Here is an 18178-nt window from a genome sequence, read left to right on the forward strand (position 1 = left end):
TCACTTCATGTCAGTGACGCGTCGCTCGGTGTCGCGGCGAGAAAGATCAGTGCCTTTGTCAAATTATGAAAAGAAATGCAAAGGAGGAAAGTTTTTTCCTTCTTCTTCCTCTTCTTTTGTGTGTGTGTGTGTGTGTGTGTGCAGGATGAAATGTTTAGCGTTCCACATGCTGGCCTACTTCCAGTGTGTCGCTACGAGCAGAGACAGACTCTTATGTTTAATTCTATGATTGTCTTTGATGAAAGATTCTGTTTAGACTGCTCTTTCCCCAAGGGAGCGCGGGGAGAGAAAGAGAGGAGGGGTTATCTGTTGCTATAGCATATACGCTGTACCTGTGGAAAGAAAGTAGGTTGGAACAACAAGTGTCAAATCGGGTTCCGGGGCATGTTGCTGTCACCAAAATAACAATATTTCGTCTTTTAGCAGAAAAACAGGATGATCACTCTGAGACAAACAAGGCCTGTCTCTGCCTCTGACATATCCTTTTCAGTGACATGAGGTTCTGAATGGCAGCATTATGAGATCACATCGCTGAACTGGATGATGCGATTGTGTGTGTGTGTGTGTGCGCGCGTCTGTGTTTTCTTGTTGCTCGCAAACACACTTATCACACCCACAAACTCCCAAATGGGCACTCAGGTTACTTTTCCCCTGGTCTTTGTCTCCGCGTCGTAACGTAATGACGGCCCACATTTGCAACTCGCATGCCACGCAGTCGCGGGAATGAGTGTAACAGCAAATAGGGACAATACACCATTGCACACCACATTATTTAGGCGAATGGGAGAATGAGCACTTAGCATGTCAGGGGAAATTACAGGCGAGGGAATGCACCATCGCTTCCCTGTGAGGCCTGCACGGTGGGTTAATCCACAATCCTCATAATGTCTGCATGGTGAAATGTTGCCACTGTTGGGGGAACGCGCACAGCAGTTTAAAGCTTTAAATGAAACACTGTGGAACGCCAAGGAAATGGTTAGAGTACACGGAGTCAACAGGACGGCGTGTGGACGGCGAACGTGTTTTATTTATAGAGCACTTGTAAAACACAAATGTGAACACTGTGACGGCGTTTCAGGACGAGACGAGGCAGATATTTGTGACGCGAAAAATAATTTTTCTTTTTTTTTAATTGTGTAGTAAGTTTCAGTTTCTCAATGCAAAATACACGTTCGCCGCTGGTTCGTCTATTCAAGATGCAAAACGCGGTGGTGCAAGATGGAGGGATGAGTTCAGAGAAATGTTTACATGCAGTTTCATTGCAGTTTGACTTCTGATGAAAATATTGCCGTCTCTCATACAGTACTTAAGTTTATGCATGAACAAAGTCCATGTAAAAGAGGAACAGCACTGTAGAGCGTGAAGGAACGAGTTCATATGAGATTACACAACTCACCTTTTCAGGAAACCAAAGAACCGGATGTGCATTAGCACATTCCACTTACAGTTTAGACTTACAGCTGCCGTTTTAAATGGAGGATTAAGAAAAACAATAACTCATCAGGGTTTTCAATGACCAGAAGTTATAAAAAGTTAAAACATGAGGGAAAGCGTTATCGGGGGCATGCAGGGCCTGCAAAGGCAGATCAAGTTTACAGAACGGGACGGTTACATTGCTCGTTGCTGCCGGGCTTTTGCAGGAAGTTTACTTGATTGGCAGGGAGCCCTCGCGGGCTTGTTCTCTTTTCTTTTTTTTACGGGCCCTTTTATGAAATAACCGAGCCGCGCTGCAACAGCAGTTGTGCAACATCCTCGGAGAGGGAAGTGAAAAGGGAAGCGGCTCGAGTGGCGTGCGGCACCTGATCGCCATCTCATCTCTTCCTCCTGGATGTGCACATGCACGCACATAAGTGCTGAATCTGTAGCAATGTGACACAAAAACAACAAAAAAAAAAACTCGCAAACATAGTGGACTAATATTGTGAGATCCGCTTTTGTTTGCTGTTGCTAAGTCAGTATGATGTAACATGATATTTGTGTTTTTTTTTTTGACTGTTGCATATTGAGCAACGACGGCGGGGATGTCGACATTTTAATACGTGTGTTTGTGTAAATTAAGATCTCTCACAGTGAAATGAGTATCATAATAACGTCTGCTGAAAGCGCGGCGTCCTCATTTCCAGGCCGACTATAATTTAGCACACACATGACAAGCGTATCAGCTGATGTTAAGTACGTGTCTCCTCAATCCCGGTCGCCTCGTCTTTCCTAACTAACAAGTCCACCCTTTTGCAATCAAAGTGGGGCCCTCAAGATTTATTGCTTTAATTTGGCAGTGAAAATGTCTGACGGCGGCTGTTACCAAGCAGAGGGCCCCCTGTTAGCACTTAGCTGGCTAACTAGAGTGACGGGCATCTGGCTGGGTGGCTGCCTGGCCACGTGTACCCTTGGATTCCTGCGCCTCAACTTTCCCTCCCCACTTGTGCCCGCGGTGACCTCTCACAACTTCATTCTCCTTGAAGCAAGGCATCATGCAGGCATTTCCTGCACAATTTATGTCCTTGTGCCACAAGCAGGGGCATGCCCTGCACTAAAATCCTATCCCTGGTCCATTTAGCACACGCCTCTTGGCCTCCCAGAAGACTGTTAAAGTGTTGCACCACCGTCTGTGAGGCGGAGTCATTACTTGCCAGTATAAAGCTTATTTACTACAAATCACTAATGTTTTACAGTACTGCAAGCCCTGGACACAAATGTGTTTCTCTTGCCTTTTAGGCTTTGATTGGAGTTCATTAGTTTTTGTTTTTTTAAAAAGGAAATTGGATTTCTTCACAATGAACACAGTTTTCCAGGAATTAAACTGTGTCACACATTCACACCTGGAAGCTACAATCACAGGTTGATCTACTGGCTACACAGGGGGCCACCTGGGGGAAGTTGGGGGTTAAGTGCCCTGCTCAGGGGCACCCCCAGTAGCAGGAAGGCAAAGTGTAAACTGAAACCTGCAATGAATTACTCATTGTATGTTCAAGCAAGTTTAAATTAATGGGGAGATTCATTTCATTTAGCCATGTAGCTCACTGGAAAGCAGGAAATCTCTGTATGTATTGGGAATATGGACTGGATATTAAAAAAAATAGATGGAATGAGAAAAAATTAGGGTGTAAATAGCAATTAGCAACAAGGTTTGAATGGAAGTCTATGGGAAAATAAAATTCCCCTATGTCAATACACATTTTCCTGAGGAGTTAATGGTCCCAATCGCTACTTTGATTTCATTTCTTCTGCAATAGAATTTGAAATATGCTCCCAATTTAGAGGAACTTGGAGGATAAAGCACAGCACATATCAGTGGACACTAGTGTGGGTTTGTCAGAAGTGAAAAACGTTGTGCATTTCCTTTTTGAATGTCGACGTGTAGCATATGAAGCAGTCACAACTTCACTTGTATGGTCATAAAAGTGTCCCAGCTGGTCACTGCAAGAGCAATCAATGAGCTCAGATCAATACCTGGAGCGAGTCCAGCACAGGTTAGCCAGTGCAACTGTAGAACATAAAAGAAAAAATAATAATTAAAGTTGAGCCATTTATGGGCGAAACACGGGGCGTTAAAGAAACAACAGAAGGACTACAGTATGTCATTAATGCAAATGAGAGACAAATGGCGTCGGGGATTCTGTCTACATCTACACGACATGTCTTGTTCTCCAGAGGTTAAGTGGCTGCTCTCCCCCGGCTAATTTGTCCATATGTTCATTCTGTGCATTTGACACTGGCGCGCCGCCATACGCTCACGTTGCAAACCACGCTTCTTGCATATGCAGCCGATTAAAAAAGGGGACATTTGTTCAGCGGCTCAGTCCTTTTAGTCTGAAGTTGTTAACACGGATATAAATCATGCGGTATCACAGATGTATCTTGCATGTTGTAGCTTTAAAGGTTGCACTGTGGTGGCTTATGATCCTGTCACGCTCACTTTTTTGCATAACTTGTTGCATAATCGCTCTACTGGCAGACGCACACGGGGCCGTGCGCGGTCCATGTCATTTCTGCTTTTTGTATAGGGCTTATTACAGTACAGGCTGTTCCCTAATGTCTGTGCAGTTGCAAAACCACACAAGCCATCTCTCCCCTGACTTTTTTTTTTTTTGTCATCTAAGAATTGGCTTCCTGTTTTCATTGTGTTCTGTTTCTCTCTCTGTGGAGGTGTCGTAACCCAGGAGGCCGTGCCAAGAACAAACCAAGGTCTGGTTGGGAGAGATCACTCTGTGCTTGCACTGGAAACAGACACACACACTGGATGTTTTGCACACACACAATATCCAGATGTTCACTAAGTGTGTGTGTGTGTGTGTGTGTGTGTGTGTGTTTGTGCATCTATTTGATGTGTGATGTGTATGGCATGTACAGTACTTGTTGCCAAGTCATAAAAAGTCGTTTGTGCAAGCTTGATCTGATGTGCACTCCGACGGCACCCTGTGGGTGTACGTGCCAGTTTCCCATTGCCTCTGTTTGTTTTTTTATTGTACACATTCATAAGTGAATGTACAAGGAAAGTACATAAAAATTCCAGGCCTGTGCCGAAGGCCGACATAGTTGATCTACTTGCATAAACGGAAGCAAAGTGCGGTGGAGCACAAATGGAAACAGTGCTGAATTATAACTCTGTGGCTCTGGGTCAAAAGCAGGAGTGTGTTGGTTTAGTATTGTAGTTTCACCTGCTGCTGTTAATGCACCTATGCATTATATACAGTACATAAAAGGTGTTCACATGTTAATATGCTGCACAAACAAGTAAAAAAAACAACAATATTTAGCCTCTATTTCAAGTATGTATGGACATGAAAATGAAAATCTTTCTTTTATTATGAAATATTAATATGTGTCTAATTTTGATTTGATTTGTGTAAATACTGATCCTGTCATTTCCGTTTGCTTTTAAAAGGTTTAGTTCAAAAAGTGAAATAAATAAGTGTGGTATAAGTTTTCTATATCAGCTAAAATGTCAGTGATACAAAGTGAAAGAATAATTCAGTGCTCATTTTTATGATATAGCTTTCCTCTCCACGTTCCATATGTTGTATTAAGTGTCCACTGTCTGTCTTTGTTTTCCAGCTGGTGAGAAGGCCATAGTTTGTGACCAGTGTGGCGCCCAGTTCCAGACAGAGGAATCCCTGGAGGCCCACCGACAGATCCACACCGGTATGAACACACAGGCGCACACACGCAGTCAAAAGTATCACCGTGACACTGTGGCCGTAAACAACAGGATTATGGCGCTCCACTTCTGCGTCAGCATCCTTTTTGTCGGGGCGACATTTCTCCAGAAATCCCCCCTTTTGAGTGTGTCTCCACGTTGGAAATGCAGCAAAAACACAACTGTAATCATGTTAAGTTCAAGCCAAGGGAGAAATGAGACAGCACCGGAATCATCTGGTCGCTCTTGTCGCAAATCAGCGCGCGCGTTTTTTTTTCTTTGTGGTGTGCGCTTTGTGCTCGTTCACCCCGCCTCTCATTCAGCGCTCTCTGGATAACTGGAGCCACGGATTGACACATTGATAGATCACATCATCTTGGATTAGTCCCACTTGCCCTAAATCAAGACAGACCCAACAGTAATCAACAAACCCGAGAGAACTTGGCAGGGCAACGTTGTTTATCAGTGCTCAGCCATGAAGATGGGAGGACGAGGGTGAAGTAGATGCCAAGATGTAAATAGGAAGAAGTAAATACCCCTTCAACAGATGTGTGATGACTCAAAACAGCTTCACTGCTGGTGATGAAACCTTTAATTTGGGAGAAAAGAATGTCAAATTTAGCCCACTTCATTATGGAGCTGGTGTACTTGGGGCTAGGGGTACGTCCTGGACGATTTAGTGCAAATGTGGTGTGTTCTCGTCTTTTTTACTTGCGTTTCTTTGGTTATTTTTACACAATTCCAACCTTAAACGTTCTAAATTACACAGTGGCACTCTTCAGTGGAGACTCGTCAGGTGATTTTGGGTTTGACATCTTGCCAGTCGTAACTTGTAAGCCGATCACGTCGTCACATGTCGCCCGCCATAATGCCAGCGCTCGTTAAGGTGACTCACAAAAACTATCGCCGAGATTAAAGGCCCTCCTGTGAAAATAACTCATTTTGGATTACGATGGCTCCACTCTAAACTTTAAAGCTACTCAGGTCGACCCTATCACACTTTGTACTGATAAATAAGCATGAATCTGCATATATGGAAGTTTAATGTACAGTAACATCTTAGTTAAAGGCAAACTAGTCAATGATTTTTGATATTTTTAAGATTTTTAAGAGAGAGGAAAACTGTGCAGTAATAGTTGTACGAGAGGTCAGCCAAGGCCAATGTCCTTAAGCCTCACCCCTAGCATGTCAAACAAATTCATATGAGAGCACGGAGTGCTGCTAATGCACACTCGGACCAGGGCCTGAACCTCAAAATAGCACATCATCATCATCATCATCATCATTATCATCATCTTGTGTTTTGTCCTTCGTTTGAGAACCGTGACCCTCAGGCTTGCAGCATCGGCTCCCGTTGCTTTGCAGCTAATCGTGCGCCCCCACCGACCAAACCCACCCACATTCATCCTAAACATTTGAGAGGGGAAGTTGAGACGGTATAAGTCAGGGGTTTTATTTTGCAGTGGGGGGGAGTTATAGCAGAGTTGAGGAGGGTAACTCCTAAGGGGCATGCCCTCAGCCAATCAGCTCACCAGAGGTAAAGAAGGGTTAAATGAGGCTAATGATCCGACAGCCATAACAGCGGAAAGGAGAGCTCTAAATATAGGCATTCTAGTCTGGAACGAATGGAAGGGTTTGGGGAGAGGGGGGTGGGGCAGCCGCAGCCAGGGCCAGACGTGTCTTCCTGCCAGACAACTGGAGCAGCAGCAGCAGCAGCAGCGGTAATAGTATAGTAATCATCCATGTGTTCAGGGATCAGTGTTCCAGAAATGAGCTCTTGTAAAATATGACGAGGCAGTTTCACCGCGCGGTCCTGATTCATAGCCTCAGCGGCTCATTGCGTGTGATCAATATGCTTCCGCACACCTTCATTATCACACGGCTGGCGCCGGATCGGAACACGTGGCCATTTATTTATTTTTTCTCTTCCGCGGTGTCAGTGTGGAAGGATTGATCGCCGTCATCGCTGAACCTCCGAATTCCATGCACGATCGGGACGACTTCAGTTAGCCGTGACCGTGTTTCACTCAATAATTCATGTATCTGGATGAAATCAATTCAAGCATATTTTAAATGATAGTCATTCACACGTGAGTCAAAGGTGCGTTGCATTTGGAGAATGAGTGACGACGTGAGTTTAGACAGGTAAACAAACTTCCTTCCTGTGTCTCTCTGTCTAACTTTTTTTGGAGATTTATCATTATTATTATTATCATAAGAGAATTTGTGCAGTGGAAGCTACTTGTTCAACCTCACACATGTTGGTCTCCTTCTGTCTCCTTCTTGACTGTTTCTGGTGACTGAGACGTGTGGAAAAAGTTGAATTATTCATCCTCCGAGAAGACATTTTAAAATAAGTACAAGTCCTCAGAAGATGCGTCATTTCCATCCAACCATTTCCCCTTTCAGTGTCTCTTTGAATATGTGAGACTACTTTTGAGGGATTTATGAACATTATTTTTACCTTTACATCATTAAAGTAGTTGCACATAAGTGCCTTTTGAACCAGAAACACATTTGAGGTCCGTATTTATGAACACATTTGTGCAATTTCTGACTGAAATGTCTTTTTATGGCTGCAGTACAAGATGAAGAGTCCTGAGACAAACACTGTTACTGGCTCATAAAGTATTTCGGTTGTTGCATGGCATGCTCATGGGCGTTTTATCCTCTGCACGTTTTTTTCAGATGCAAATTTATTTATGCCCGTTGCAATGTAAACAAAACCTCGGAACAATATTTGGGAACAGATACAGACAGCAGCTCCGCTCGACAATACCGTGTTAAAACAGTTTGAGCAAGAAGGCTTAACAAACGAGGCTTTATTTACACAGAAATGTCTGTGTGTACAGTACCAAAGACGCAAAACATCAAAGTGGGCGTGTGGTAGGAGCACAGGGTTACTGTTGGTCATCAAAGCCAGATTTGATCTCTGCCTGCCTCTTGGCAGCACTTCAGCCCTTGGCTAATGTTCTCTGACAATATTTGGCCTCTGGAACTGTGGCTGTTTCTCTTGCTGCTTTGAATGAGAACTATTGTGGCATTTCCTCTGCTGGCCTGATCAGCTGCAGTCTGACTCACCCTCGTTCTCTTTCTCACTTTGTCTTCTCTTAACAGGACTGTCCATGCTTGGTATATCACACACACCTCTCTCTCTCCCTGTGTTACTCTGTGTTACCCTCCGTGTTCGTCCAGAGGCTGTGGAGGCATTCCTGAAGTAGTCGTAATTCCTATCAGGCTGTAGCTCTGTTGCAAACTCGTGGGTGTGACTGGTCCAGGATGCCAGCGGAGCTAATAGCAAAACATCATGTGGCTGTTTTTAACCCAGTCAACTCGTGCAAACGCGCATGCACAAACACTCGCGCCTAACTGTCACCCCCCCTCCCCGCGCGCGCGCTGTAGCGATGTTGTGCAACACATGCATCACATAAATCCAGAAAATTCAGAAGCCAAATTTGGCTTGTGAGTTGCATTTCACCTACTCAGGGCTAATTCTTTGTCACATATTTCCCCTAAATTGGATGGCATCGCATCAGAGGCTCTCTCCCTCTAAACTGGGACTCGCCTCGGGGTTTTTGTAAGCAAAGAACACAGTCAGTCTGGCTTTCATGGAGCTCTCATCCTTAAAGAAAAGCACTGCTGTCATGTAGAGTTGTAGCCCATTTGCTATACTGTCTATGCCTCATGTCCTCCAATTGTTATGCACTGAAGCTTTGAACCAGGCCTGCACTGATAGCAGCAGGCAAACACGACATGTACAGCTATGGATTTCCTGGTGGAGTCTTCCATTTCATCATAGGCCTGTCAGGTGACAGACAAGTCTAATATATTGTGCATATGGATATGAAACCACCCCCAAAGCCGCATTTTTATTCCCAAAATGTTCTCTTGGGAAGTTTGATTCACAGTCGGTTGCTTCTTCTGAATGGAGACAAAAAAACCTTCAAATCTAATTAATCGTAGCCCTGATTCACAGTAGTATTAAATATTGGGCTCTGGGATGTTTGTGTGAATTCTGATTTGTTATCCGATCCTGGGAGTAAAATTTACGTCAGGCAATATTTGATCTCATTATCTGATGGAAAAACCTGCCAATGCTGCCTTGTTATCGTGGCTAAAACGGAGTTGGGCCAGTTATTTTGAGCGCTGTTAATCAATAATTCCATAATTATCTTTCATCACAATGTAAATCAAACCCCTGCAGCTCCAGGCTCCATTTGCAGCCTTGGAGAAATGAATAGTATAACATCGAGTGAGGTCATTTTCTTTTTATCCCAATTTCCTGAAAAGCTTAAAGTGTGCACGACAGACCTGGAGCAGGACTAATGTAAACAAAAGCAGGGGGAAAGCTCCGAACCTTAATTAAATTTCCATGTGATTTCACATGATGAAATCCCGGTGTGCAGCCCAAATGTCCTCAGCGCCCTCAACCTATGACAAATGACATGCTCGACGTGCCGTACGAGTTGTCACGGAGGGCAGGTTCCTCAAAGTCAACGCGAGCGTTAAATTTATTAGCTGATATATTTCAAACACTGGCTTTGAAGTTATGAGCCAGAAAAATAGTTTTTTTTTTTCTTTCTTTCTTTACCTATTAATAAAGCTCTGGGTTTTTTTCTTTTCAAGGACAATTAAGTGCTTTAACACACAATGTTAGCTCTGCTGTTGAAAGGAGCAGTAAAATTTTAGGGGCTAGTTATTGTTTAATATGAACAGCCATTACTGCGTTCAAAAAATCTCCATAAGTTTGGTTGGAAACAGAAGAGCGCTCGTAACATACGACAGAACAAACTCTGCAGAGTTGTTATCGTCCATTACGGCTGTACACTGTCATTTCCTTTGCGATATCAGTTGTAATCTGTTCCCAACACTTTTTTAATGTGGCCACCTCCGACGTGTCATTTTCGCTTTGCATTTCCAGTAAAGCCTCTCCCATCGAGCAGTACACGACTGTCCTGATCTCTGAGCTGCTTTTTCTCCCATTCCGTATTTATCTCTGTATTCCTGCCAGCTATCATCATCTCCTTTCTTTTTTTTCTTTTCATCAGATTGCTTTGGTCCCTACCATAATTTATAGCTCTTGTGTTTTATTAGTAAACCCCACCACACTCGCATTCCACTTGATTAAATCGGAGCCTGGTGTAGAAAAGCACAGAGAAAAGGTCAGAATATTTGCATGGAGAAAGTGGCTCGCAAACAAAATAAAAATATACACGACATGGATGTTTTTTCTTTTCTTTTTTTTGGTCTGTCTGCATGTGGATAAATGCAGATTTCACCGCTATGACTTCATGCATTTTCTATAGGTTTTGCAGCCGCCGGTGTGAACTCTATAAATGTGCACGTTGTAATTGCACTGAAAACTGCTCATTAGTCCATCAAGCGCAGGCCGCAGTCTGCACGAGCAGCGGACGCGAGACGTGAGCGGCACTTGCAACAGTTGGGATTTGCGTCTTCCATGTGAAGTAAGTCCACAGTCCGCGAGTTTTTGGATGAAATGTTGTCCATCCGTCGGTGTCACTGTTTAAACATGAATCATCCCCATGTGCACACAGAGAAAATCCACATATAATAGAAGGGAGGGGGGTGGGGACTGCTCTCTTACTCTATTTTTCTGTCTTTCTGTCTTTATCTTCTCCCTTCGCCCTTTTTTAAAGTCTTGTAATACAGGGAAAATATGCAAACCATGGAGTGGCAATAGTGGGTTTAGCCAGTGGGAACACAGCGTGATTCCAGCAGGCTGCGGCCACAGAGTAAACACTTTCTTTTCTCAAGCCAGAAATAGTTTGGCTGGAGAGAGAGCTGCGGAAAGGGAGGGAGGGAGGGAGGAACAGAGGAGAGACAGTAAAGGAGAACGAGCAGAGGGAAGGATAAGAGTGCAAGGAGGTTACGATGGGTAGAAAAAGAAGCACTTTTTAGTAACCTCATTTCATTTTCTTTCTACGTCTTTTTCCCCTTCTTCTTGAAGTGTTTACACGGTGAAATACGTTCACAGCTACACACACACACACACACAGTGTAGTCATGTCACTCAAGCAAATTAGGCCAATGGCAGCACTACACAGGGGTCACGTCAAAAGTGCCGATTGTCTCAATCACATTAGTCCAGCACTGGCATCTGTTTAGCATTTAGTTAATTGTGATGTTATTAACTTGTCAGTGAGCATTAGGGCAGCGATAAGCAAAGCAAATATTCTTCCACCCCAGGCAGGCTGTGCTGCACATGTGTTGCTCACATACACACACAGAGGCACACTCATGTATGAATACACAAGCACACAGCGTCAGCCCGGGTTCCATGGAAGTGTGAATGTGATCCCCCTCACTCGACTGATCTGCGTTAGCTCTCGTTAGAATTAAATTATCGCCACAAAGATGAAATAAACATGTTTATGAGGCATTTTTTGCTCGTCACGTCGCTTTCGCTACAGGGCAGATGTGCATTAGCATTATGGCTTCTGCCAACACAGTGTTCGCATGGTGAGCGACGCCGTTCGTCCGTGTCATCTGGTGAGTCTGAATGCCTGACTCGCACCCTTCCCTGGTGCTCGTCCTTTGAGCATCCCACTCATAAATGAGCAAGCTGTCCGTGGACAAAGGCAGTCCTCCTGTCTGTCTGTCGGTCGGTCTGTCTGTGCTCAGCGGGCCACGGAACCTCGCGTAAGATGTCTGAGGTCACGGCGAACCATCGGGGGTCACATTCACAATGTTGGAGACCCGGTGAGACGCTCAGACACGGACCTATTTGTGTCAAAACAAAACAGGCTGACTACAGAGTGCATATTTATGATGTTCTCTCCAAATTATGCTCAAACTTTCATGTCGGGTGTGTTCTGTCTGTTTTATTTATGGCCCTGTTTGAATTTGAATTAGTTTGAATCACATTGTGTATGGAAAATGGCTCCCAAAATTCTTCTTGTTTTTTGTTTTTTTTTAAAGGCCTGGAAAGCTCTTATATGCAGAAATTGGACACATCACTCCTAAGTATGTCTGTGTAAGTGTATAATCACATTGAAATAAAAGTAGTTTAGCTTTTTGTGTCCTAAAAATTTAAAAACATTTCATATTTTTTGAAGTGAAGTCAAAGAAAAAAATGGCTCTGTCCACAGAAACGAGATGGAAGTAGCTCCCTGACAGACAGGTTGGGCTGAGCTGAGGACCTTTAACTGTGCGCGTGCAACTTGAAAATCGTAACATCATAGAGTGTGTTGCACGCTCGATGATATCAGTAGTTGACGTAACCGCATCCCCTCCGCGAGCCCTTATGGGAAGTAGGTTCAGTGCCAATCGCAGGAAATATGTCATCAAAGAAGATTGCTTCAGGTGATGGCGATAACCCTCACAAGCTTGTGATTCAGTGGCTTCTATACAGTGTCTGTTTACAGTCAAAACATTTACGTATAATCATTGAAAACCCCTCGCAGGTCCCCGTGCCTCTGTTTCCTGTGAACAAATCCCCCTTTCTCTTTGCCTCCCTCCGTCTCCCCCTCCTTGGCACTCACTCTCACTCACCTTCCAAAATAAGAAGAGTACAAGTGGTCAGAGACTCTATCGGTGGCTAAATTAAATCAAGTGGCACTAGCGAGACGATACAGTCAGTTCTCCGGCTACTAACCTCCTCCTCCTCCTCCTCCTGCTCCCTCAGCAAACAAATTTTTCCCCAGATAAGATCTAAATGAGTTTTTCCAGGCCACAGGAAGATCCTCTGTTTGGCTGATGGATACTGTGCAGGGACGGCAGTGTGACCAAACACCCGCTCGTAATCATCAGCCACAACCATAAGTGTTATGCACAGAGACCTATATTTGAATAGGGTGTGTGTGGTTTGTGTGTAAATGAGAAGAAATGTGTGAATGAGAGCTGGCACCGCTCGGTTTTCCCCCGCATGTATATTCATTCATTGAGAAATACCCGACTGGGCCCCTGCACCGCAGAGCCTCAGTGCCGAGGCTTAATGTCATGGTGGGCACAGTCGCATTGAGGCATCACCACGGGAAACCATGGGACAACAGCATGTCAGGGAGGGAGGTAGTATTCTTATAAGGGGGGGAATGTGGTGGGTGGGATCCAGTAGCAAATTGGGATGTCCGTTGTGTGCAACAGTCTGACTGCGGGAGCATCCCCACATGGATGGATCTTTGCAAACCAGGGACAGCAGCCACACATCCAGAGAGACCAATAAAATGATGTGGTATGGGCAGCAGGAGGGTGGGTAGGGGGGTGGTTGGGGGGAGAGAGCGGATTATAGACTCCCAGAGGCCTCTGCGATTCACGGGCCATAAAATGGAAGTCAGCAGGACACACTGCAAATCTGGCCAGCCAATATCCACCATCCCTTTCCTCCCTCTTTCAACCCCGAGGATGTGTCTCAGCCGTATGTCACAATGCAACCCCAGCAAGCGCGTCCCGTTGTCGGACAATCTTAACTCCCCTGGACGCCGCTTTTCTCTGCCGTTACATTTGCATGTCAGCCGCCACGGCTTTGTTCAAAATCTGCTTGGTTAAAAAAAAAGAAAAAAGACAGATAAGGAAAGAGACAGAACAGTGGAAATCAACGAAGGCATTTGCCATTCAGGGAATAAAGAGACAGCTTTTGTCAGGAGGATCCTTACTTTCAGATATCCCATCACATTTTAACCTTGGCAAGGCGAGGACTTAGAATATAAAAGGATTCGCCCAGGAGAGTGAAAGAGAGAAAGAGATGTGGAACACTGGCCCCACGTCAACAATAGCCAGGGTTCTTTTGTCCGCGGTGTTATGTGAAGTAAATCTCCCTCTGTAATTAGATTGGAGCTGTTTGTGGACATCTTAGGAGGGCGCATCGGTGTTAAAACAGCAACGCACGAGGGCCCTTTTAATTTACAGTGCAAATACCTTTCGATTAGCGTGGAGAGCGAGGAGGGGGAGTCGGAACTGAGGAGGAGGGACAATGGCGGAGTCTTTCAATCCTTTTCTTTTTGTTGTTGTTGTTTGAGAGTTGGAAGAGGCTCGAGCAGCTCTCCTGTGTTCCTTAATTGTGAAGCAAGGAGATTAGTACAAGTGCTTCCAACCTTTCACCCCAAACAAAGGAACCATCGGATCCAGTTGCCTAGTGACACTGGGGTTTCACACTGGCAAATTTAGCCGCCGCAGCTCTCCATGCAACATCCTAAGTGGAGGAATGGAACCTCCCGCAAAACCAATGCAAAACATTTTTTTGTCTCCCCCCCGGCTCGCCGACGGCACCCTTAATGGCAGCGAGTGGCCACGCTAATGAAAATGGCCGTTCATCCTCACTCCAAGTCTGTCTCTCAGACTCATATAAAAGTTAATGTACCCGCGACAATGACATTCAGAAGACCGTTTAGCTCTCGGACAAATGCTGCATTTCTCGGTGGCTGGAGCAGCCGGGCACACAGAAATGTCCTTTTGCACTGCGCGCAGCTCAATCAAAGGGCACTTAGCGGTGTCATATTGATTATGGGAGCTTAACCCCCGTCAATTTCTTGACGGGTCATTTTGGCAGCCTTCCCGTAGATAGATTCAATGAATGGAAGTGTCTCCAGAGGAAAACAGGGGTTCCCTCATCTGAGGTCAGTGCTGGTCGGGGTGAGACTGGTGGCGTAAAAGAAGCACCGATCTTCCGCATTTGCGGATTTATGACGATTATGAAAATGACACCGAGACCTATTTAATTAGCACTCTATTTCAGTGTGATTTCAGCTCCTGGTTGATGACTGACTTCATTTTTCTGTGGAGGAAATGAGCTGCTTAACAACCACACTTTAAGAAATCACCTCCGATCACTGTAGCCGCGCACATAGAAGATTAATTTTTATTGTCCTGTATCATAGAACTCTTGGTTTGCGATAGTTAATGGCGGAATATTATTCACGTTATATGCGAAATGGGAATTTCAAGGCTGGTAGGTCATTATTTTTTCTACATCCGTTAACTGGATGTGGATGAGTGTAAGCGTGGTGGTCGAGGTTCCATAACCATGAACCAGTTTATGCCTAAAACTAACCAAGCTTAACAAGTTTGACTACATGTAGATGGATTGTACAGGTTTAGGGACAAGGATTCTACAAGACCTGTTGCTGATTTACAGGTTGTTTATAAGTCAGTGTATTTGTACCGTTTGAATGCTGAGGGAAAGATTGTATGGTTTCCATTTAAGTAATTGTGCATTTTTGCATGTGTCAGGTCGAACAACATGCAACAAAAATAAATACATTTTAAAAATGTGAAATTTTAGGAGGGTGGTGCTTGACAACAAGAGGGCACCCAGTTAGAATCCCAGACGGAATCTTCTTCAACGAGTGCCTCTCTCTGTGGCGTCATTTATTGCATTCAACTGAGAGATACTTGAAGTTGGTTACTTCGGGTAACAAGTTGCCAGCGATCATAACAACCAAGGAGCGCGGTTTGTGGTTTCATGGTGGTATCATGGAATAATAATATGTTTTTTGGAAATGCTCTGGAAAATAAAGAGCTGTTAAGATAATAAAGATAAAGATAATGAAGTCCTTCACCTCAACAGGCCCGGGCAGAATCTGGGTAGAAGCAGAGAGGGAGTCACTGAGTTGGGTTTGTCTTGGAGGTGGCCTGCCAGTACAATACTTCGAAAAGGAACTCAAGTGGGACCCATTACACCCCACCGAGGGCAGACTCTTATCAGTTAATAGCAGGTTTCCCTTTGAGAGCAGATTGTTTTGATAGATGGCACCTGGTTGGGCCTTTGCAACCAGCCACAAAAAAAAAAAGAAAGAAAAAGAAGTGTATGCTAGATAAGCTCTGGCAGTTAAAAAAGAAAAAAAAAACTGAGTGATAATTTCTACATGGAAGCAGAGTAGCACTGTGCCGTGGCTGTGCCGTCTTGTTTCAGGTCTTCTTTGATTGTTTGTTCGTGGTGTTAAAGAGGTCGTGTTTGTTCAGGTGTGGTGTCGGGCATGAATCAGCACTTCAGCTGATTAGACGGCATTCTTGTGACAGATTATACATTTTACGTGCTGTTTTTTGGCGCTGACCTGGAATGCTTTCATCTCAGCCACCGTTGTCTTTGGCATCAGGTGCTGCACGTTTATTTTGTCATCATTTTCCAGTCTCGTATGAAGAAACACTGACTATGCACACGTAAGAAGCTGTCAAATATTTGCTGCCGTTTCACGGCTATGGCTTCGATAAATAAAGAGGAACACGATGCATGTCATTAACCGGCGTGGTCATCTCCGTGTCACAGCAAAGTTAACACAAATAACTCACAGGTCATTTGTGTTTATTGTCTACTTTGGTCCGTCGAACTGGTTCAACGAGAGTCTCGTCGTGACTGAAAGCCCTTTTGTTTGGTATTCTGACCAGCCCACAATTTAAGGTTAAAGACTGTGAAGAACCAGGAAGCACAAATTCCTGTCTCTTTTACTTATTTCATCAGCGGAAAGATGGAAGCGCGAGTCTTGATTCCAGCGTAGCAGCAAGATTAGACTTTCGCACGTGGTGCATTTGCAACATACGTCAAGAAAAAAGTGTGAAAAGAAAATGTTATTTTCATTGACAAGCATTAAAAACACTTGATGCTTGCGTATAATCATATTTCCTCAGCGGGTCCGTGTTCACCTTTCTTCCGCCGCCTGTCTCTTGTTTCCAATATGTAAATGTTCTCTTTAAAATTAATTTAGCATTTAATTATGTATTTATTCACACGCACACGTGCAAAAAAAGCAACACACTCGTAAGTCAGCAGCCAGCTGTTCCCTGCACGCTGACCTTGACTAACTTTTCCAGTTCAGGAGCAACAGTAATGGGATGATCAGACGTCCTCTTCACTGCAGGATAATTTACTGGTAAAGTACTGGTCAAGCATAGATAATGGAGAGCAATTAAAAAGAGTAGAGACACGGATTGCTGCGGAAGGAAGAAGAAAAAGGCTATTTGTTGTATGTGGATATTTGCCATACAAAATTAAAAGTAAAAGTATCCTGTTATGTGTTTTTATCAAAATCAGCTGTTCACTATAATCTCGAAAGGTTTTGACTTGTGTTTGGACTTGTTCACTGCAGGGACTTTTCGACTGGTGAAGATTAACAGTAAAGTTTAATTTGGGCACAGAGGATGATGTTAAGGAGGTTGACAGGATGGAACAAGCATATTATTAATAGAACATTCTTGTTAAGCTGTTAAGTCTTCATTTCTAAACTCCTCCCCCCCCCCCAACACCAACACCACCTCACACACAACCTTTGGCCAAAAAAAAGAGAAAAGGTTTCGTACCAAAAGGAATGTTTGGGCTTGGGGGCTCCAGTGTCCTCTTACAGTCCGGCTGACCTGCAGACTCTGGGAGGTGATTGATTGGTTAGGGCTGTGGCCATCAAGGACCCTTTCTGCAGCTTTAGAGGTCAGGGGTCACCTCTTCTGCAAATCTGCTTCCTTTTGTACAGTCGCAACACCAGGAGAGCAGTGTCACATCACCCCCTTCTCTTTTCTCACCCCCCCAAAATCCCTCCTCCCTCTTGTCTTCGCCCTGGGAAAATGGGGGAGGCGTCAATTAAATCTCTTCTCTCTTTCGCTTCAGTTCTCACTGTCGTCCTCTTCTGAAGTTGCTCCTGTTTGAAAAAAAATGAAGCAAATTCTTTAGGTTTAAATGCAAAGAGGTGCTCAGGGCAACGCTGCGGCGCCATTAAAAAGGGTGTGTTAAGGTTTTCCTCCGAATAAAACTAATGATAATGGAGCATGCAAGCTGTTGTAGAAACACTTCTTAATGGATTACTTAAGCGAGCAATTAGCAGTACACTAACAGCCAGATATCAACATTTGAACGGTTTGAAAGATGTGTCATTTGTGACGATGCAGATGTGGCGACTTGTCTTGTTAACAGATTGACGTGAAAGAGATATAATACGGCAGAAAAAATAGATCTGTCTGCTCTGTCTGCTCCTGACAACAAGTTCTCAAAGTTGTTTTGTTGTGTTGTATAATCATCCGCCCCCACGCGATCAAGAAGCCAAACCAAAAAAATCTAAAAACATAACGGTTTAATTTGAAAGCCTTGATGGTGAGGGAAGA

The 18178-nt window shown here is 44.2% G+C and overlaps 1 protein-coding gene across 2 annotated transcripts in view; it reads left to right on the top strand.

Moving 5' to 3' along the window:
* zbtb16a (zinc finger and BTB domain containing 16a) overlaps positions 1–18178 on the top strand; it is a 133959-nt gene that overhangs the window by 76832 nt on the left and 38949 nt on the right. For both annotated transcript variants that reach the window (XM_044041795.1, XM_044041797.1), the window contains exon 4: positions 5056–5142. In XM_044041795.1, the coding sequence (XP_043897730.1) occupies positions 5056–5142 (87 nt within the window). The remainder of the gene's footprint in view (positions 1–5055; positions 5143–18178) is intronic.

The sequence above is a fragment of the Solea senegalensis genome, linkage group LG13 (assembly GCF_019176455.1).
Source record: "Solea senegalensis isolate Sse05_10M linkage group LG13, IFAPA_SoseM_1, whole genome shotgun sequence".
In the NCBI taxonomy this organism is placed as follows: Eukaryota; Metazoa; Chordata; class Actinopteri; order Pleuronectiformes; family Soleidae; genus Solea; species Solea senegalensis.